The following is a 22,749-nucleotide window of genomic DNA, read 5'->3' as shown; positions in this document are numbered from 1 at the left end:
GTGGCCTGGACACTTACTCCAAAACCCATCCCTAAACCGCCATATTGAAATCTTACCACCCCCATGGTACTATTAGGAGGCAGAGTCTATGGGAGGTAAGCAAGTCATGATGACAGAACCTTCAGAAGTGGGACTGGTGACCCTACAAAAGGACCTGGAGAAAGCTGGCTATGAACATATGCCACAAGAAGATGCCATGTTCGATGAGCAGGTCCTCCCACAGGAAGATGCCATGATCAATGAACAGGTCCTCCCACACATCTAATTTACCTGTGCCTTGATCTTGGACTTCCCAATAAACATGTGTTGTTTGCAAGTACCCAGTCTATGACATTTTGTAGGACCCCAAGTGGACTGACAATTGTACTTAGCTTTATGTTCCTTGGAACTTTTCCCTCTTACATAAATAACAGGCTGTGGGTGTGAGTCCATCACTCGCCACAGTACAGTCCTGGAGTTTATGATCAGCTATTTATCCACCCTCCTTTCAGCTGCCCTGGTATGCCCAAATACTAGCATCATTTTTGAATATTTTTGAATCTTTTCTTTTCTTTTCTTTTCTTTCATGTTTTTAGAAAACTGTGCTACTATGTGCAAGATAGAAAACCTCATTTACCATGATTATCTATACTCGGCGTGAGATTTTTCTATGGTTCATATAGAGCACACCAAATGCCTTGAGATACACAGAAGAAGAAAAATACGCTCACGGTCTCTCCAAACATTCAGCTGTATAAACAACACGCTTTATTCTGTGAACAAACGGGTATAAACAAGCGGGCAGTAGTTACCTCAAGCAGAATCAGTAGGTACAGAACCATCTTGTGAACACAATAGGATTTGTAAACATCCACTAAATGCTAGGTTTAATACTAAGTCCTCAGCTAGGCCCTTGGCCATATGGGCTATTGTTAAGAACTGACTGCTACCTTCTTTTCCCCACTTCTCTCCCATAGTCAAACCCAGACAGACGGTGACACTTAGGCCACCCCTGAGACCAGACTCTGCTTTCTAGAGGCCTTCTAGTTTGATCTCTTAACAAGTTGAGTCTTTCTCCCACTGTCTTAAGTCAGAGATGGTGTTGTGGGCTTGCTTTTGAATGTAGCTGACATAATGGTTGGTGTGTGACTTCTGAGCTTCTTTCTCTACAAGGCCATCTGAATCTGATGAAACATTGTCACCTCAGGAACCTCAGTACACAACATTCAGGAGAGTGTTCAGACACCTAGGATCTGGAACATTCCAGATAACCCGGCATGTCACAGGTGTGACAACATGGAAAACAGGGAGCAGCCAACCTCCAGATGCCTTTCAACTAACTGTGTCTCCATACATGAGAACGGGCAAAACCGGAAGGATTGCCCAGTCAACCCGAGGCCAAACTACCAAGCTACTATTTATTGTAAACAAACGAGTAGTCATGATACAAAGATGTGATGTTTGGCTGGGCCTTAGCCGAGATGGAAATGAACTCCAGAAGTGGGATGCAGGCAGAACACACACTGAGAGGGTGCCATTGCTGCTGGTGCCAGACAGGAGGTGGGATCTAGAAAGGGAGCCCAGAGCTAAATGGTGCACACTGGAGGAGGTGGGAAAGCAATGGGAAAATGGTCTTTGAAAGCTAGAAAAGAGTTGAGCTAGAAAGATGTGTTCTCCACGGTAGAGTGCTTGCACAGGAGTGATCTCTGTCCCCAGCATGGCAAAGAGAGGGAAAAAAGAAGGAAGAGGTAGGAAATAAGGAGAAAGGGAGGGAGGAGAGAAGGGAAGAAAGGAAAGAGAGAGAGAAAAGGGGGGCGGGACTTTTATTTTGTAGTAGTGAAACACCCAGGATAATTGCTGCTGTCTGCAATAAAATAAAATAATAAAATAGGGGCATCTAATGAGTGTGCGGATGTGACTGAATGGTGACGGAGCCAAATTGCCTGGGTTAACTGCAACTGGTCGGGTATGAGAGGACAGCAGCCACCTACCAGGGACTGAGTCATTCAGAAACGAGGTGCTGGAAGGATTCATACAAACCAAGAAGCCAGCAGTGAGACCAAGGGGGAGGAGCAGATGAACATAATAAATGCTCCTGAGAAAACTTTAAAACAATCACAGAACTGACTCTCTCTATTTCTCCCTACTGTATAATAAACCAATCAGGACCTCAGCCATTTGGTTATGTGCCTGGATTCTCCAGGTTGGTGATTCTCATGCAACAGAAGCAAGATTGTCCTGTTCTCTCTGCTCTGCTCTGCTCCTGCTCCTGCTCTCCTGCTCCTGCTCTCCTGCTCCCGCTCCCGCTCCTCCCGCTCCTCCCGCTCCTCCTCCTGCTGCTCCTCCCGCTGCTCCTCCCACTGCTCCTCCCACTGCTCCTCCCACTGCTGCTCCTGCTGCTCCTGCTGCTCCTGCTGCTCCTGCTCCTGCTCCTGCTGCTCCTGCTGCTCCTGCTGCTCCAGCTCCTGCTCCTGCTCCTGCTCTCTTGCTCTGCTCTGCTCTGCTCTGCTCTGCTCTGCCTCTGATACTTGGGGGCTAAAGTACAATGACTCAAACTGCTGGGAGCCAGAAGCACTGAAGCCAGGAGTCTTCTTTACCCATGATTCAGAAAATTGAAGGATTGGCTCAACTGGGCCCTCTCTATATAGCCACCTTGCATGCCCTCTCCATACGCTCTGGCGTGTTCATTAATTTTATGCTGCTATGACAAAATACACATGGGTCCAGATATAAAGAAAATAGGTTTTTTAAAGCTTCATATTATGGATGTTCAAAGGCATGGCAGAGGCAATAGCTGGGCTCTGATATTGCTGGGTCCTCTGATGAGGACCTCCTGATAGATGGGTCTCCAAATGGCAGAAGTACTTGGGGCGTGGGGAGACCACATGGCAAGCCAGAGACCAAGAGGGGACAGACTTATTCTTCTGTAACAACCCATTCTGTGGGACTCTCTAATGTTCTCTGAGACCCATGAAGAGATATCCAATCCATCCCGAGTGATATTCCACTGAGTTCCATCTTTGGGACAAAACTTCCAACACAGGAGCCTTGGAGAACAAACTATATCTAAACGACAGCATTTGGGTTCTCATAGCACACAGGAAGATTCTGGATAGACACCAGATGTGCAAGAGGAACAGGAATAATGTGATCTTTTGTGACCTAGGCTACGTCACACAGAGTCAGCTCTGCTACCTGAAGAGAGTCACACATTCCCAACCCAGGGGAAGAAACACAGGCTCTACTTCTCACTGCGAGGAGAATCAAAGAATGGCCTTCTGACCACAGTGTTTCTATTTCTTCTTGCATGAACCATTACTCCCCATTCAAGGAATCCCCCAAAGACTCACTGTGACCATTGCCCTGGACATCACAGGTCATCTCTGTCACATACTGTTTGAGTCTTCACTTAGAGAATCCAGGTCCATCCCAAATGCCCCTCCCAGCCATGAATGTGGAGTTACTATGAGTTTGGAAGATAATTATGTGCCTAGCAGTGTGGGGCTACCATGGTTGACGGACAACACTAAGTGGTTACTGTGATAGACTATAAACATCAAGTGGTTGCCAAGAAAGACTGTCCACACTGAGTGGCTGCCACAATAGACAGTTCACACTGAGTGGTACCACGAAAGACTGACTGTCCACGCTGAGTGGCCACTGTGATAGACCATCCACACTGAGTGGCTGACTATATAATCTACAAAGCTCTAAACCATAGACTCCAGATTTGTTGGGAGTCTGTCTCAAAACATAAAAGAGGACATGTATCATGGGACTCAGATGAGCCTCGTGGAGCGCTCAGAGGAAATAAAGAAAGCATTCTGAGGTCAAGAGAAAGGGACACAGCAGTAAAACATTTGGCCACGACACTGCCCTGGTCATGGAATCAGGAAAGGTGGCGTGAGGAACTCAGAGTCTACTGAAGAATTTTTTATGTGGGGTTAAAGATACCACCTGAGTTTTCTTATTGAGAGGGCACTGGGGAGATAGCTCAACGGGTCAAGGGCTTGCTATTCAAGAGTCTGAAGCCCAGGAGCTGTGTAAAAGCTGGGTACACTGTTATATAGTCATAAGCCCCAGATCTGGGGGTGGTGGGGAGAAGAGTGGACATCAGAGTCTCACTGGCCAGCAAGTCTAGCTGAAATCTTAGACTCCAGATCCTATCTCAAAACACAAGAGGAGAGCGAGGGAGAAAGACACCTCATGGCAGTCTTTGGCCTCCACAGGCATACATGCAGGTAAGCACAGTTGTGCACATGCACATATACATCCCCCACACAAAGTATAACTGTGAGAGGAAAAGTGAACGAATTACTCTATTAACGACTAGAGTTTAAAGAGAAAATATTGAACCCAGGACAGTCTTTCCAGTCGGTGATTTAAGATTCTCAAGGCAAGAAAAAGTTCCTGGGTAAACACTAAATCCAGGGCCCCATCAGGATCACGTGATCTCAGGGGGAAAAGGATGATGGGGTTGGAGACAAAGCCATTTACTAAGACTCGGAGTGAGTGTGTTACATCATAGGCTCTTTTAGGCAAAGAGCTGCAGATTTTAAGGGCAGACACCACTCTCCTCACTACTAAATAATAAAGAGTCGAGACTGCAAGGCAACAGTCCCAGAAGCCTCACAGAGAGTTGAAGGTATAGCAGGGTGTATCTCAGAGACACGTATGTACATCTAACTTGAGTTTAATGAATAAGGTTTGTGATGGGCACATAAAATCCAGTGTTCTTCATGGACTCTATCAGGGTGAGCAGAGGCCTAAGATGAAGATGCATTCAGGCTTGGATGATTCTGAGAGCAAAGGGTAGGACACTAAATCTTCTTGTCCTGGCTAATTTTATGTCAACTTGACACAAGCCAGGGTCATAGGAAAAGAGGGAGTCCCAGTTGAGAAAATGCCTCCATGAGATCTGGCTGTAGAACATTTTCTTAATTAGTGACTGATAAGGGAGGGTCCAATCCATTGTGGGGGGAGCCATCCTTGGGATGGTGGTCCTGGGTTCTATAAGAAAGCAGGCTGAGTAAGCCATGAGGAACAAGCCAGTAAGAAGCACCCCTCCATGGCCTCTGCATCAGCTCTTGTCTCCAGGTTCCTGCTCTGTTTGGGTTTCTATTCTGGCTTCCCACAGTGATGAACAGTGATGTAGATGGGTAAGCCAAATTAACCCTTCCCCCCACACACAACTTGCTTTTGGTCATGTTTCATCCTAGTAATAGTAACCCTAACTAACAGAATTTGTTACCAGGGCTGTGGAGTATTTTTTATGACAGACCTGACCATGCTGTTTTAGGGAGGATTGTGGAAGGACTTTGGAACTTTGTGGAAGAAGAGCCATTGAGTGTTCAGTGCTTGGTGAGTTATTCTGTAGGAGCTTGGAATGTTGAAGTCAATGCAGAAGATGGACCCCTGGCCTGTGAAGTTTCAGAGGGAAGTTTAAAGACTACCGGACTCACTTATTATCTCAAATTAGGGGTATGCGGTTCTGATCAGCTGGAGCTGAAGAATCAGTTGTGATTAACAAGATAACCAGAACTACTAAAGTGAAATCGTTGCTTTACTGGGATACTTGATGCTGGTCACCTGGAGCTGAGACATTAGTGATGATTAAGACCAGCATTGTTGAGGTGAAATCTTCTGGAAAGTGTTTCCTGAGCATCAGCACACATGCCAAACTTGATGGTATAATAGTCACCCCAGTAGTATTAGTTTTGAAGGTATGAAGGGGTCATAGAGAACAGCTGAGGGTTGGCACTATAAGAGGCCAAGAGAGACCAATGGTGAAGGTGCAGCCTCGGTGGCAGTTGAAGGCTCAAGACTGAAGGAGTCATGCAAAGAAGTTGTGGCTTCGCACCTAGAAGAGGCTATTGGTGAAAATGCATCCCAGTTGCAACAGAAGATTCCAGCATTTTGGAGACTCCAGAACCATGAGATGACCACCAAGAACAGCAGTGGCCATGGAGTGGAGCCTAGAAGACAAGCTGTGTGCTACAGAAGGCAAAGCTGGAGAAGTGACCCAAGCCCTTTTGGAGGAATCCATACAATTGTAAGTAGATCCCAGACATTGGATATTACTTTGATCTGGTGACGTTGATCTTAACTTGTGGTCTTGGGGATGAACAAGAAAGGAAAGGTTACAGCTTAATAATGATAATGTTGTCGTCTCAAGTTGACAAGGGGTCCATTTTCCTGGCTAATTTATGACAGCTTGACAAATCTAGAGTCATTTGAAAGGAAGGGGCCTTCATTGAGAAAATGTCTCCATAAGATCAAGTTGTAGTGATTAGTGATTGAGGTAGGGAGTGTCGTCTCTGGACTGGTGGTCCTGAGTTCTTTACGAACCCATGAGGAGCAAGTCAGTAAGAACCACCCTTCCATGGTCTCTGCATCAGCCCTTGCCCTGTTTGAATTCCTGACCTGGATACATTCAATGATGAACAGCAAGCTGGAAGTGTAAGCCAAATAAGCCCTTTCCTCCCCAACTTGCTTTGGGTCATGGTGCTTCGTCATAACGATAGTAACCCTAACTATCCACTGCCTTAATCTGTTACACAGATTCCTACACACTGTGCTGACCGTCCAGTTGCTTTACCCAGTGGCATGCAGCAAAACTGATGTTTCTGACACGAGGGGCCTTGCAACCTTCTTTCAGGTTCTTTTAGAAAGTGCACAAGCCCAGACAAGCCTCCTAGATGGTGAGACTTCTCATGGGAAGAGAAAAGCCCAGACACCTCTGTCATTCCATGCCAGCTAAGGCCTCCATATATAATATTCGATCATCAGACCATCTGTTATCAATCAGTCTTCTCCAGGGAGTCGCCCACCACATATCAACAACAACCCAAGAGCACAGAAAAGCCCAGAGGAGTTCATTAGCCAAATTGCCAATCCACAAAGTTGCAATCAAATAACTCTTGCTGGTAACCAGTACATTTCAGGATGGTTTGTTATACAGCAATAAATAACCAAGACAGCCTCCAAAGGTATAGATTCATGATCAACCTCCCAAAATGTCTGAATGACTTGCACACGGTGCCAATAGACAGGAGAAAATAGAGTGGGCCAGAATCCAGGCTCCTCAAGCAACAGGGTAAAGCTTTTATCATAAGACCATACTGTTACCTTAGTTTTTCAACTATTAAAAAATGGTAGGGACATAGAATGGAATGGCCCAAAAGAACCATGAAAAATGGCAAAACGCAATTTTACCGAAGGGATATTTAGCTAAACTTATCATTCAACTTCTACCTGAATGAATATTTTTTCTACATATACTTGACATGGGCATATTTTGACATATATTAAGCTATGTGCATTAAAGATTTTTAGCACATCGGAAATATCATTTCCTAAATTCAAATCCCATAGATTACACTGTCGTCCACACCTGTTCGTGGTTAGCCTCGTCCCCAGAACTACACACATGCTTCCAATTCAGAGTACTGAGCAAAGACACTGAGCATATGACGGTAAGCAAAAGCAGCCATGGACTGGGAGGCCATGTGGATGTCACAATCTCACATGCGTGCGGCACTCCCTCACGTCCTTCACAAATACACCGATGTGGGCACAGTGGGAAACCATGGTGCAGAAATGAGGCAGATGTCGACGGATGAGCTTACACACAAACACAGGAAAATCATGCCCATCACACAGATGGTTTGCACTTACCTTTTTCTGACATATAGCAGATATTTCAGCTGTAAGGGGAAGGCACACAAAATATCAACAAAACAAGAGAGCCCATTTTAAATAAGGGCAACCATGAAGGGTAATTTTAAAAAAAAAATACAGTCTTAGTAAACAAATGGATTTCATCAAAAAGCTTTGGATTTGCCTTATAAATTACCATCTACATTTACTGGCCTCTATTTTCCCCTAAAAATCATAAAACATCTCTTTCTCGATGTTCTCATCGTTTTTAAGGTTTTACTGTGTGCTGTAACTGTGTCTCATACTCTCGAGTCTAATGTAACCTCAAATATATTAAGGAAGTCGGTCAGGTTAAAGTGTCTCATTTCGTTTCGTTGGCTCTGTGGGCAGTAACACTCAGAAGGCTTAGTCGGGATCACGGAAGCCATTGGCCATGAAGCCTCCAGAGCAGCTAAGGACTCTGGGTTCCTGTTCACTACTCTTTCTGTGACAGTGATGCAGAGCGATGGGCAGTGCTCAGAGTACCAGCACGAGATGGTCTGAAATGTCAAGACTAGAGGAGACACTTATCTTAGTCTTCCCCGACGTGAGCTCTCTGTCTTAACTAGTGTAAAGCAGCCTGTGGTTACTTGTGCAAAATTTCTTGTCAGACATGAGTAGATCCATTGGAACAACGCTGTCAAACTGCTGTCTACTGATGAGATTGACCTTAATGAGTGCATAAGGATTCTTTCCAGTTTGCATTTTGGGTTTCCATGGAGACTGAGATCTTGAGAGTAGTAGAAAATAATTTTTTTTCCAAGAATCTATCACCATTTCCCTTAAAATAGTAAGGCCCCATGAAATGGACTGACACTTTATTTATAGAGCTGTCTGTGTTACAGTAACTCCAAAGATTAGAGGAAGGTGTTTTCCGGGCCCTGCCTGTAAGTTAAGAATGAATACCAAAATCAGTAAATTGTATAGCTCAGTGCTTAAAACACACTTTATATAACCCTTTAATTTTCTACTTTATGTATTAAATAATCTGATGCTAATATCCCACCTCCAGGTAAATAGCCAAAAGCTGTTATCAGTTCTTCCACAGATGAACTGAAAATGGTGGCCAGAATTCAGAAACATGTCTGATATTTCACAAGTACTAGTGTTTTAGGAACTGAACATTGACTCATGTCCCTGGAGAGCCAGCTACTCAGAAGGCAAGAGGCTGCTCGAACTGGGAGATTAAATCCTGTGTAGGCAATATAGCAAGATCCTGTCTGTTAAGAAAACAAACAAAAGAAAATAAGATAAAAAGAAAAACAAGCTGCCCAGGGTGGGCATGCCTGTGTTCTCAGTACTCAGGAGGAAGAGACAGGAAGACCCAGGTTTCACCAACAGTTGGAGCAACATCAGTGAGACCTTGTCTCAAAAAAAAAAGTTAACATGTATGTCTGAATGTGACTGTCCAGAATCAGAGCAGTAGAGGCTCCCCAGAAGAGTGGCCTGGTTTAAAGTGTTGAAATGTGTCCCTACAAACCCAAATCTTCTTACGTATAGAGTAGGGGGCTGATAGCATTGCTCGGTGTTAGGGACTCTCGTCACATTGGTTTCTCTCTTAAAGTTGAGATAGCCTAATGTTAAAAGAGGGACTTCAAAGAAGTAGTATAATTTAAGTTAAAAGAAGCGCTCACGGCTCCTGTTTGTATATTGCTTCCGGCGGCCTCTCCTGCTAGTCCCTCTACTATCCTGTGTCTGTAGTCATAGTCCTTGCTGTGTCCTTGAGCGGGGTGGGGTCAATGCCTCCAGCTTTCCCACCCGTGTCTGTCCCCAGCTTTCCTGAGCACTTTTGCTTTTTGGTGAAGCCCTGATAAGCTGGCTGCCATACCCTCTTCTCCGTGGGCAGCCTATCAACTTCTAACACACGGCTTCCAGACTCTAAGAGGCTTCGGGGAGCATCACAAATCTAATCTTTTCATTAAAAGGCATTAGATACACTTCCTCCTCCATCTTACTGATTGGGAGACAGGCTCTCAGAGCAATTAGAGGATGTCCCCTCACCCCAAAATACAGAGCCAGTAACAAACGCTAGCAGGAACAAAAGAATCACTGTTCCCTTTCCAACCTGCCACAACAACAGAATCTTCTACACACAGAAAATTCCTCGAGACACAATTCAGCAGGACTGTAGTCATATGTAACGCTAATTGTGATACCTAACCTTAATTTTTGGTAGACTTGAAAGCGCCTTACCCTCATCGTTAAGTGTTTAGGCATATTGTAAACAAGACATTGATGGAAAGCCTCAGGTCAGTAAATATCCCTAAAATATGAGGCTTTGTTGCCATCTTTATAAAATAGCACAAAAGGAAGATAAATCAACTATGTCATTAGTCACGATTACTCATTTTCCATCCTTTCCGGAGAAAACCTTACCTTGTGGCAGGAGAACGTCAATCAACCACTCGCTGTGGTCCCTAGGAAGAGAAAACGAAATTGGTTTCTGAGCTTCGCCAGAATGTTCCCCTTACGCATGCATGCCTGTGAGTTATACACTCCTGATCAAAGCTTTTCATAGGGAGTATAATTAAGAGCACCATCATAAACTTTTAAGACATCTGGTGCATCCCAAACAATCTATAAATTACAGGCATTTCCTCACATTCCGTTGTATTTAGTTGATGCTTTCAGATGGTTAGTGAAACCGACCAAAACTCGATAAAGACAATATAGACAAAGCTATTGAGTTTTTGAGCTACTGATATAGACAAAACTAACATGGACAAGGGGCCCGCTGGAGTGACGACACACCGTATTTGGAAACTACTATTTCCTACAGCGTCAAGCTTTCTCTGCAACCTTCTTACTGGGGCTACTTCAAAATCAGAACTGCGCCACTGCGTGGGATTGCCCTCTTGTGTCCTCTGAAGACAACTGTGGCAACTTTTGAAAGCTGAAATCGCCCAGGTAACAGCTCGCTGTGTTAAACACTGGACAGACTAACCTCTAAAAACCAGAGCAAAGGCTGACAAGAAAGCTAAGTAACCAACTCGTGTACAGACGGCTTTCCTGGCTGTCTGATGGTTCTCGGACTCATACCTACCCTGAAATCCTCTCGCTGCATTCTTCACAGAGATACAGTGGAGGTGGCTTATCACCCAAAGCTACTGACAAGGACGGGTCTATACACATCTGCAACAAAGGACAAGACAGGGTCACCTCTCCTGCCCCTGCGAACCACATCCCCAGCCTATGAGACACATAGGTCAACAATGGGAGAGTTAGAAGCGAGGTAGAGTAAATTGTTTTAGAAAAACCCATCCCTGCGTATAACACCTGCTCTGCCCAGGAGCCTACACTGCAGATGTAAACGTGGCTGCCAGGGCTCCTCTATGTGCAATTTGCAATTCAAGTAACAAACACTGTCAGGAAATCCTCCCTCCTGCCACAGCGCTGAGAGAACCTCCTGTTATCTGGCTGCTCAGAAACGTTACACGGGTGACAAACAGAGCAATCTCTCTTTAAGAAAAGGAAACTCCGTCATTAAGATTTCAAAATCATTAGCTGACATCAAATGCTGGCAGTGGAGGCAGTCACAGGAAATCTAGCTCGGAGGGGCGCCTTTCCTCATTCCCGAAGCTTAGCTCTGACTCAGACAGACAGGGCTCCATTTCACTTTCCTTCCCTGCCCCTCCCCTGCCCCGCCCCCGCCCCGCCTCCTGCCCCGCCCCCAGCCAGCAGGTTGTTTACCCCCATGCCTTCTTGTCCTGGTGGAGCATTGTACTTCATGTTATAGTTGAGTGTTGGGTGTTTAGATGTTTTAAATCAGTCAACAATCAGGTGGCTAACTGGGCTTAAACTTTCCATCCATTAAACTCTCTAGTCTTTGCTTTCAAGAATAATATGCCTCTGGTTTAGCGGCATGCCCAGGTAATATGCCTTATTCTCAAACTCTTCTGGAATGTCTCTGTCTTTAGCTGTTTTCACTGATTTGAAGGAGGAAAGTGACCGACATTTATAACCCACCCCCCACAACTGAAAGCTAAAATCTTGAGAAGTTTTAGTGACCAAAATTGCTAGATTTAAAGAAAGCCAACAAAGTTCATAAATTGCATACTAGCTAATGCTTACACTACTGTGAAATATTTCCTTCATAAACTTAATAGGACACGGTAACTACCTACTGTTCGGTCTGAGACATTGGCAGTTTTTCTACAAATGATCGGAGAGTATTTTAGGTTTTGTAAGTCATATAGTCTTCGTCACGGCTACTCAGTTCTTCAGGTAGTGCCGAAAAGCAACTGCTCTGTAAGCAGATGAGCAAAGCTGCATTCCAATAAAGCTTTATTCACAGTAATAGACGGTGGCCACATTAGCAGCAGCCACATTAGCGGTGGTGCAAGGTTTGCTGACCCTCTCTTACATAATTCCCTGGGCTTCGGCCAATTTCATAAAGTGTACTTTAAATGGAACCGGGACTAACTCACAGTGGAATGTGATATAAGACTTTAGGTTCTGACATGTTTTCACCCCATCTCTATGGCGACGATTGGCTGTTCCTTTAAAAAATGCCATTCCTTTGGGCAAATCATTAAAGCCTCAGCCTACCGTGTCTGTGACAGAGTGGGCTCTGCTGAGGATTCATCTGCTCCCCCAGAGCATCTCCATGCTCCCCGTGTGGATGTCCTGAGCACTGTTACTTCATGCTCTTTCCCAATAAGTCACTGAAATGCCTGCCAGATAAAGCTAAGTTTCCCATTCCACTCAAAAGGACAAATTCCTGTTACGTGAGAATGACAGTCATTAGAGACTGGCTGCCTGACTTTTGACCTGTTATGTTTCTTAATTAACACGTCCGGCTGGTTCTGTTCTACTAATATGTTTGCGTCTAGCTGTTGCATTTAAAAAAAAAAATTCTTTAATCCCAGCACTCAAGAAGCAGAGGCAGGTGGATATCTTAGAGTTTGAGGCCACCCTGGTCTATATAGTGAGTTCTAAGCCAAGCGCAGCCATATAATGAGGCCCTGTCTTTAAAAAACAAAATGTTTATCATCTATGCCCAATGTACAGGCTCAGGAAAACAGATGAAGAAAAAATTTCAAATAACACATATCACTGCCTCATCCATGATAGGTTATTTCTCCATCAGTGAAATGACCCAATTAAAGCCAGATTAGATTATATTAAAGGCAGATTTATTGGGAAGCTGTTCTTGGGCAAGTTCACTGGCCCCAAGGATTGAAGCCAGGGGAGTCACCATGGCAGGGGTGGGGGAAGACAGGAGGCTCTCACGGAGAAGAAGAGAAGAGGAAGAAAGAGAGGAAGAAAAAAGAAGAGAGAGGGAGAGAGAGAGACAGAGAGAGCAAAATGGTAATGTGTCTGGATTATATAGGCAGGAGCATCTGGGGGAAGGGAAGCTGGGAGAACCTAGAAGACAGATCTGCTTTGAAATGTAAAACAGCCACCTCAGTCCCTTGTCCCAGGTTCTAAAACCAAACAATCCTTATTCTGCTATGACATTTTTGTAGATATTACTGGTTTTCTCTTAGAATGTGAACCTGTCTCTAAATAATAAACTGAATCTGTGTCATACTATACAGTCCCTCTGCTTTCCTTCCCAATTAGCAGAAATGTTGGACGAATCAGGTGTTGGAGACCCTGCATCAGTGTGTCCTGGTGGTGGTGGGCCATTAGGAACAGCCAGGCTGTGAAGAAGAAGCCCCACTAAGCCAGACTCTCTATAGTGCAAAACAGAGCCCCATCTGGGAAGCATTGCCCAGATCGTTAGTTTTCTAAAAGCAAAAGACTAGAGAAAAAAAAAAATTGGTCAGGGAGAAAGCATGTAATGAAAACATCTCTCAAGCAGATCAAGGTAGTGGCTGCAAAGATTTGAACGTACTAAATGCCAAGTGTTTATTTTCAAGTAGTTTTAAATTTAAACAACTTCTATGTGAATTTCATCTCAATAAGGAAAAAATACCAGAGCAGGCTGGTTGGGCCTGGTCTCCAGGACTGGCTTTTGGCATAAAAGTAAGGTCAACCCAGATGTGTGGGCTGGGCCGTCTGCCTAGAAGAGGAGAAAATCTAATTTCTCCTTTCTGTGATTAGATGGCCAGAAAGCATTACTAACCAGGATGCCAGAGGCCTCCTGAGAATTCAGTTTGGCATAAAAGCAAGGGAAAAATAACTGAAGAAACCTGTAACAGGCAAAGAAGGAAAGAAAACCACAAAACAAAAACAGAAGGGAGCCTCGGACGCCTCACTGCACGAGAAGTCACCGAATCCATAAACCACGTGATCCACCATGTGCTTACCGCAACACCCTCACGCCAAAGAAAAAGACCCTGGACCCCACATCTTCCGATGTTCAGAATGGGGTTATGTAAGAAAACGTGCAGTGCAAGTCCTGCGCTTCCGTCCCTGCCTGACTCGCATCTGTTCTTTCACGGGAGCCATTCAGTTTTCTGTCCTTAAAGGCAAGGACCCAATATGACCATCTAAGGAAAGCGTAGCGTCTGCCAGATGACGCATGTCAATGACAGTGCTCACACCGCCACTCCTTGCACACGCAGTCAGTCCTTTACAGTTACCAAACCTCATTCTTCCTGTCTTTGTTCCTGTAGAGTGGCCTGCTAGTTTTCTATTATGTAGGCACTGACACAGTTAGCTAGACAAGGGAACTGAACTCCGGTGACACCAGTTCCGCCCACAAATGCTCCTAAACTCAGCCAGCACCCACTCTTGACAGGGCGACATTAACCCATGACCTATTGACCTATCCCTGGTCAAGCCACCCGCATGTCCTGCTTCCCACAACTATATGATTGGCAGTTTTGTTTGTTAAAACATGTGGTTGTGCCTCTGAATATCCAACCTCCAAGACTCACAGTTTCAAAGGGATTGAACAACGTGTGTAGAGAAGAACCAGGCTGAGAGTTAGAGTAGCTTGTTCTGCCTCTAGTTTTATGCAAACCACCCGTTGGCCTCTCCAGCTACTTGGCTTCATGAAATTGAATCCTTACCTCTAGAGAGATCTGCTGTGTGCATGCTATCCAAACAGCGCTCAGTCAACTATCCCACATCCACAATTTGAGCTAAGACTTAACAAATCTGTCTTCCAGTTCAAAGTTTCCCGGTCCTATCACAGACCCTCGGAAGTGATCAGTGGAGAGGGGACAGTCTCTGAATGTATTGGCTCAGACAGAAGCCAGTGAAAGACAAGTTTGTCAGTTAAAGATGTGTTTTTTTTTTTTTTCAGTATTCTTCGGATAACTAACTCAATGCCAATGCCATACAGCCCTTGGCTGCGAACTCACAGCCCAAACTCACAGAGACCACTGTTATTCTTGGCCAAATACTGTCAGCATTGAACATGGAAGTACTTGAGATGGACCACAGAGTTCTGTTTTACAGAGATGCATACAACTTGCTCCTTCACTGAGCAGGTTACTGAGAACACAGGTACAGATCAAGCCCGGGAAGCAATACCTTCACAGCCGGCTTGTTGATTGCATTGTGACATTCGATGTGCTGGCAGTGGATGGGATTCCAAGCTGAAAAGCAAAAAGAGAGCTGGTGAAGACCTCTTGCTGAGGTTGCTCACACTCCATAAAAAACACAGCAGAGAGCTCACTACTTTTCTTTCTCCTAAATAAAAATATCTTCAAATAGCATCCCAATAGAATCGATCACCTATGGAAAAAAAAAAGATTTAAAATCAGGCCAAGATATGGTGACTCTGTCCACTTTCCCTGGGAAGGAAAGCCGGTAGCCAGTGGAATGCACAGGACCATACAATCTCACAATGTTACAACACAAGTCCTCAAGGTGCCCCCCAAAGATACTTTCCGTGGATTCCCCAACAGTTCTGCAGGTAGGTGTGACAGGTTAGTAAGCTCATGTCACATATTAAGTTAAATTTTAGAAGGTGAAGTTGCCCAGTATGGTCACAGACTGGTGCAACCTGAGGCTAGAAGCTGCAATGCTAGGTTCCTAGCCTGGGCTCATCTCACTGTGGGTCACTATGCAAAATGTCCCAGGCTTTTAGCACCAGAAGCTTAGTGGGTGACAACATGATGGGTCAGAAGGGACTCTCCACCGTCCCAGTCCCCACCCCATCTTTTCAAATGGAGGCTGGGAAGATGAGTTTCTTGCCTGAAACACTTCGCCTCAGCTAGTCTGCTGATATCTGTAACACAAGTCCCTAACTCAATATATAAAGAGCAGGGGGGGGAAAAACAACAAAACAAGTGATCTAAGATAGACCAGGTAACACAGTCTAATGCAGTTAACAGCACACTGCCATTTAAGCGATGTAAAATTTACGCTTCAAAGTAGGGCCCTCCCTGAGCTGCCATATGGGACCTTATGGGACAACCTTATGGGACAACAGGTCAATGGATTTTAAAGGGGGACAGGAAATAGTATTCTAATCATGGATTCATATCTGTTTTGAAAGGAAAAAAGGAACAAATAAATGAAAATCATTTGCGTTTATTGCATAATAAGCATATTCATTTCCAATGGGTAGTAAAGGCAAGGTGACCGAGGAGAGTGGCAGTAAGTTTCCTTCTGCGATCGGGGAAAACTTCACAACTACCTTTAAACAGTACACTGCTGCAAACACATGGGACAAATGCTCTACTTCTGCAGCCCAAACTCGTGAAAGACATAACTAATCCACTACAGCACTCTTCCTGCTGAGTTTCATGGTGAATCTTCAATCCTTCTTTCCACTGAACTCCAGTCACCACAAGTCAAAGCAGGTTGGCACACACAGTGGCATCTGCTGACTTCTCTGGACCCATCTATTAGGAGAGTAGGTCATCTTTAAGACATATCAGATGCTGTGGCACTGGTACAAACAGATTAGCATATGAGGTAGCCACGACACTAGGTCAGGGCTCTAACGACCTCTGCTCTGTGGATGAGGGAAATGAAGAACCAATACATTTGGGGTTTTTTTCCCACCCATTTTTACCCATGCCACTGAGCTAAGAACAGGTTCTAGGGTAGTCCCCTTAAGTAATTTTTCAACTTTGATGGGAATTATTGACCCACAGTTCATAGATGCTTAAGAGGTTGTATTCAAGATTCAGCAAAGGAAACACACATCCAAACTTACTAAAATCAAATTGATGGGGGAAAAAAGCAGAAACCTTTTAAAGCAGCCATTAGGAACAAAAGATACATCACTAATAGAGGGATAATGATAAGAACAACCGCTGACATTTTCTTAAAAACAATGCACGATGAGACATAGAAAAATTAAGCTAACACTGGTCTAGAAGCTGCCTGCCTCCTGGCTAGCCATCATATCACTGGGAGGAGTTCTGCAGAGTGCTGGGGGAAGCTATCAGCAGCAGTCATACCCAGCCCTGCCTGGGCCTTGTGTACAGTATTAACCAGCCAGGCAGCGTGCACTAAAGTCTGTTATGAGTGTAGTCAACCACTTCCTGATTGCATTTAAGGCCCACTCCACGGGAGGGAATTCACATCTGCTACTGTAAACACAATCAAAAGCCTGCAGCTGAGAGAGCGGTAGAGGGTCATAAGTGCTAGTGGGAAAGCCATGGTTATTGGTTTTTTTTGTTGTTGTTGTTTTGTTTTTTTTATGATTTATTTTTATTTTATGTGCATTGCTTTTCTGCTTGCTTGTACGTGTGTGGATGATGGTGTCAGATCTCCTGGAACTGGAGTTATAGACAGTTATGAGCTGCTATGTAGGTGCTGGGAATTGAACCTGGGTCCTCTGGAAGAGCAACCAGGGCTCTAAACCTCTGAGCCATCTCTCCAGCCCCTGTGGTCTTGTTAAACGCACATGATGTGCCCATCAAAGTGTCTTCAAAATAACTATGTCTATGTTCATAGGTTAGGGCTGCCGTCAGCTTTGATGGGAGATGCTTTCATTTGCAATGAACAGAGGTAACTGAAGAGACTCATAACCAATGTATGAGTAAAGGTGATGAAGAAAGGTGACTGCTGACTGCTCAGCTGTAACCGTGACATCTATAGCACATGCATACATGCACACACACATGCACATACCACACAGACATACACACACACACATACCCCACACTTACACACACCCCACACTCACACACCACATACATGCACACACGCCCACACACACACACACACACACCACACCACACATACACACGAACACAGGCACATGCACACCAGGCTCAAAGACCATCCTTGAAGGAGGGGCAGAGAGAATGTAAGAGCTGGAGGAAATGGGGAAGTGGTGGGGAACACTGACTTCTGGGTCCAACAGGGATTGAACTCACAACAGCAGTGATTGTCTGCAGGAAAAAAAAATCTACAGAGGACTCAGCCTGTCAACAGCTTGTCACGGAGTGGAAAGAGACTCTTAAGGCTGAGGGTTTAAACCCACTTAATGGTTGACAGGACAGGGAGAAACATCTCCCTGAGTGGTGTAGCCACTGGTCAGGTTCCCTTGCTCCTGTAAGCAACGTCACCCCACTGGCCGCATTTCAACCCCACACCCCTCCCCTTGCACCTGTAAGAAACCTTCCTGAACTCATCAGAGAAAAGGCTCTGCAGCAGAAGACGAGCTAGCTGGGAAAAGAAAGGGAATCAGCGACAGGTGGGGGAGAAAAAAAAGAGACAGTCGTGGTGTGAAGGAGATGAAAAACATCAGAACATGTATGAAAACAACCAATGAAACCCACTGTTGTGTATAATTAATATACTCTTAAAATATACAATAGAAGACACAAGAACCACATCTTCAATGGGCCAAAAGAAAAACATCTCAGCTTAGAATTCTACATCTAATAAAAAATATTCCTTACAAATATATACTAAACGAAGGCTATTTGGGATAAAGAAGAAAGGAGCAAGGGGCCAAGCGAAAACCTATCCTTCCGTCAGTGTGTGAATTGGTACATTATCATCTGAGGGTAAAGGTGCACAGCGTTAGAGAAAACTTTTTAAAAAGAAGTTAAAAACTGTTAATCTGGTATAGAAATAAAACTAAATATTAAAAAGTTAACCCTAAAAGTTGAGAGAACAATGAAGAACAAATGGTCAAGTCGTAAAGTAAAGGGCCTCGATGAGCCGGCCCCTCTCAGCAATCAGACTGTGAACGACTTAGACAATAGGCACATTGCGTGTAAGTGTTCTGAAAGGCAGGCATTGTGAAATGAGACTCTTCCAGAAAGCATGGCTCTTATTATGCGTGTGTGTGAAACAGTCAAAATACAAAGAAATGGATAAACAGGAAACGATGCCAGGTAAACACTCATACACAGAATCTAGAGTCGACACAGAATGCCAGGCAAGCTGACCCCAGGACAAGAAATATGAGCAGAATTAAAAAAAAAAAAAAGGTACACCATAGAGATGCAAAGGGCCAACAGAGCAAGACACAGAACACCTCTAAATGTGGGCAGACTTACTAACTAGAACAAAGAAAGAATCCATAATTATAGCTGTGAGCTTCAACAGTCTTCGCTCATTCACTAATTTGATAAAATGAATGGACAGGAAGTCAATAAAATTGTGCAAATGAAACAAGATTCTCACACAATAATTAATAATAACAGGATTCTCCATACACCTCCCTAAATACATGTTATTTTAAACTGTGTAACGTTTACTAAGATGCATGGTAAGAGTCAAAACTTAAGTCATAAGTTAGTTGATGACACTGAAATTCCACTGAAGATCCACAACACAGAGGAATCTAGAAAAGCACTAAGTACTCGTATTTTTAAATACTTCCAAGCAACGCATGAGTTGAAGTTCTCCTTCAGCTCCACGCGTAACCCATGTAATTAACATTCACAAGAACTGTTAGAAAGTATTCAGTACCAGGATATACCAAAGTCCTGATATTCATAACAATTTCATGAGAATGCAAAAGAAATATTAAAGGAGAAATTTATAGCTTCAAATTCTTATGGTGAAAATACAAAAGGTCTAGGAACATTTATGCTGTTTCTTTATGAAGATGGAAAAAAAAAAGAAAATCAAGTGCAGTATTAGAGAGAGGACGAAAATCATGCAGACACAAACAGAAGTTAATAAAACTGAAACCATAGAAACAGTACAGAAAAAGGATTAAAATCAAAAGCCAGTTCCTTGGGGAAAAAACAATGAATTTGATAAGCTTTCTAACCATTCTGGGAAAGAGAAAAAAAAATCATGCGACAATATATGTTGCCAACATCTGAAATGAAAGTAGGGGAATACTACACACAGACACCAACGGATCTATTAATTAGATGAAATGTCCATGTTCTTCAAAAGACAAAATTCAAAAATATGTCTCAATGAAAACTATGGACTACAAGTAGCCCTACAACTGTTATGGAAATTGGATTCATAACATAAAATCTCCCTGTAAAACAAAAACAAAAACCTGAGTCCAGATGGCTTCAGTCAGAATTTAGGATTCCATGTAAGAATAATCCAGATATAGACTCAGGAAAGTGCTGAGACTCTTCTCAACTCATTTCACGAGGTGTAACTCTGTCAACAAGGCCACTTGAAACATGACAATTAAAAAACTATAAATGCCCCCCTCATAAATACAGCTTCAGGAACATTTAACAACAACAAAAAATTTGGCAATAAAATACAGCATAACAATATGGAGTTTATCCCAGAAATTCACAGTTGGTTCACAAATGCAAATCAAATCAGTGTAATTTGTCATATCCAGGGCATAAAAAAGAGGAAGTCATATGGTCAGCTCAGCAGAAAGAGGAAACACTTATCCCCACTGACCTTCGTTCATTAACAATCTCGGCGAAGAACAGACCAGAATTGCCTTAATCTGATGCTTAGGAAAAGCATCTGTGGACAGATCATCGCTAACATCATGTTTAATGGTAAATGAAGCCTTAATACATTCCCTACACAGCTGGGGAGGGCAAGGAGGCTCAGCCTCAGCATGTCTGTCAAACGCTTGTACGGTCCAAGGTAGTGCAGAAGGAAGGACAGAAAAAGACAGATCCAAAAAAAAATGAAGGACACAGGAAGAGACTGAAACAAAGGTATGGATTAAAGGAAAAGGAATTTAAAAGTATCCTCATTGGGCCTGAGGAGAAAGCTGAGCAGCTAAAGCCCCCGCCACTCAAGTGTGTAGTGTTCCAATCTACAGAATTCATGTATGTAGGGTCGCAGGTTGGAGTAAGCACGGCAGACAGCCTGTAATTCCTGGCTTGGGAATGGAGATAAGGGGAGCCCTAGGGAAAGCTGGCTAGTAAGGTTAGCCTTATGGGTGAGCTCTGGGTTTGACTCAGAGCCCCCACCTCAGCAAATAAGGGGAAGGAACAACCGAGGAAGACTGAGGAAAACCTGGGGCCTCTGAACTAAGGAGTACACACTTGCACTCCCACATATGTGAGCACACATACACATGCCAAGCAAGCACACCACACACAGAGACACATGAAAAGAAGAGGGGAAAGTACCTTTATTTTCTGAGCTCATAATAGTTTTTAGGGAAAAAAATATCTTAAGAAACTCACATGTAAGACGGGAAAACTAGCACATGACCTAATCGAGATTTCAGGTATAAAGTGCATTTCAAAATCAAGTCGTTAGCTACTCATTAGCAACAAACAGAAAATTAAGAAGCACTAGAAGAATTAAGTTTTAGCACTATTTACCGTAACAATCCAAGCTATACAATACTACAAGTAATTTTTAACAAAATCACTGCAACAGCGGTATACAAAAGATGAGGAAACATTGCTGAAAGAAAAAAATTTAAATACCTAAATAAGTAGGAAATATTCTGTGACTGTAGATCAAAAGGTTCAGTGTTGAAAAACATCAGTCTTCCCAAATTAGCCTTTTTATTCAATGAAATATTCAAGTTCTTATTTAAAAAATCCAAGCAGATTATTTTATAGAAATGACAAGATCCATGAAGATGCAAAGAACATCGCATGATTTTAAAATACGCTTTATTGTAGGGGTGTGGATATGTGTATATTTCATGTGTTTACACATGTACATACATGAGTGTGCGTGTGCATATGCGAGCACGTGTGCATGTGCATGATGGGAAAAGATCCACATCAACTGTCTTCCTCATTTTTTATGGTCTCCACTGTATGTTTTGAGACATGGTCTTTCCCTGATCCTGGAGCTCACCAATTCAGCAAAACTGGCCAGTTGGCAAGCCTCAGCAATCTCCTGCACCCCAACCCCCATCTGCCTCCTTAACACTGAAATCACAGGCATGCACTACCATGCCTGATGTTTCACATGGGTGCTTGGAATTAAAACTCAGGTCCTCTATACTATAGAATGGAGTAAGAGGATGGAGTTGCGGCACTAGAAGAGATGTAGGAGGAAAGACACAGTTCTACAAATAGACCTGAAAACCATGGGGGCAATTACCTTTCAAAAGAAGAAAATAAAAACCAATTCAATGTGGAAAAGATAACATTTTTCAAGGACTTGAGTTGGAATAACTTGGTCTCTTCAGGGGGGAATCTCATCTTTCTCTCTCAATCGACACCAAATGTCCATTCTAAACAGATCACAGTGTAAAACATCAAACTTCTAGGTGCATAGGAGAAAAAGTCTTGATGGGACTCTTGATATGGGCCTGTAATCTTGGTGATCTCAGGAGGCAAAGGAGGAGAAGTTCAAGGCCAGCCAAGGCATAGAGTGAGCTTAGGCCAGCCTTAGTGACACCACATCCCTAACTACAGGGTAAAGGCAGGTGCTATGGGACTGGATGGCAATCTTATCTGACATGCAGAAGGCCCTGGATTTGATCCTTAGTGATATAAAAGGGGAAAGGAAAAAAGATAATTTCTCAGTAATCTGTGTAGAGACAAAGAACCACAAAAGAAGATACTCATCAATTTTAATACATTAAAATATAAACCTCCTGTTTAGATTATGGATGCTGGGGCTTTGAAAACCTTGGTCCAATTCTGAGCACCAGAAAATAATTAAAAGAACAAAAATAAAAGATCCACTAAAAATGCTTTAGAGAAAAGAAAACATATAAAAGACCGAGAGGAAACATGTCTGAAAATTATCTACTCTATAGATGCGCAGATTGTAAGAAAGCACTTGAAAGCTGTGTGACAGAACACCCAGCATCTCCAAATCAGATGCCAAAGCTCATAG

General features: G+C 43.5%; 1 protein-coding gene across 3 annotated transcripts in view; it reads right to left on the bottom strand.

Annotated features, from left to right (window-relative positions):
• The window catches only part of Unc79 (unc-79 homolog, NALCN channel complex subunit), a 233,189-nt gene that overhangs the window by 122,246 nt on the left and 88,194 nt on the right, over positions 1-22,749 (bottom strand). For all 3 annotated transcript variants that reach the window (XM_028781705.1, XM_028781702.1, XM_028781703.1), the window contains exons 8-11: positions 15,106-15,170; positions 10,721-10,809; positions 10,054-10,094; positions 7,657-7,685 (exon numbers count right to left, since the gene is read on the bottom strand). In XM_028781705.1, coding sequence (XP_028637538.1) covers positions 7,657-7,685; positions 10,054-10,094; positions 10,721-10,809; positions 15,106-15,170 — 224 coding nt within the window. The remainder of the gene's footprint in view (positions 1-7,656; positions 7,686-10,053; positions 10,095-10,720; positions 10,810-15,105; positions 15,171-22,749) is intronic.

Source organism: Grammomys surdaster, unplaced genomic scaffold (genome assembly GCF_004785775.1).
Source record: "Grammomys surdaster isolate TR1022 unplaced genomic scaffold, NIH_TR_1.0 516, whole genome shotgun sequence".
Classification (NCBI taxonomy): domain Eukaryota; kingdom Metazoa; phylum Chordata; class Mammalia; order Rodentia; family Muridae; genus Grammomys; species Grammomys surdaster.
This window is presented reverse-complemented; position numbering and strand designations above follow the sequence as displayed.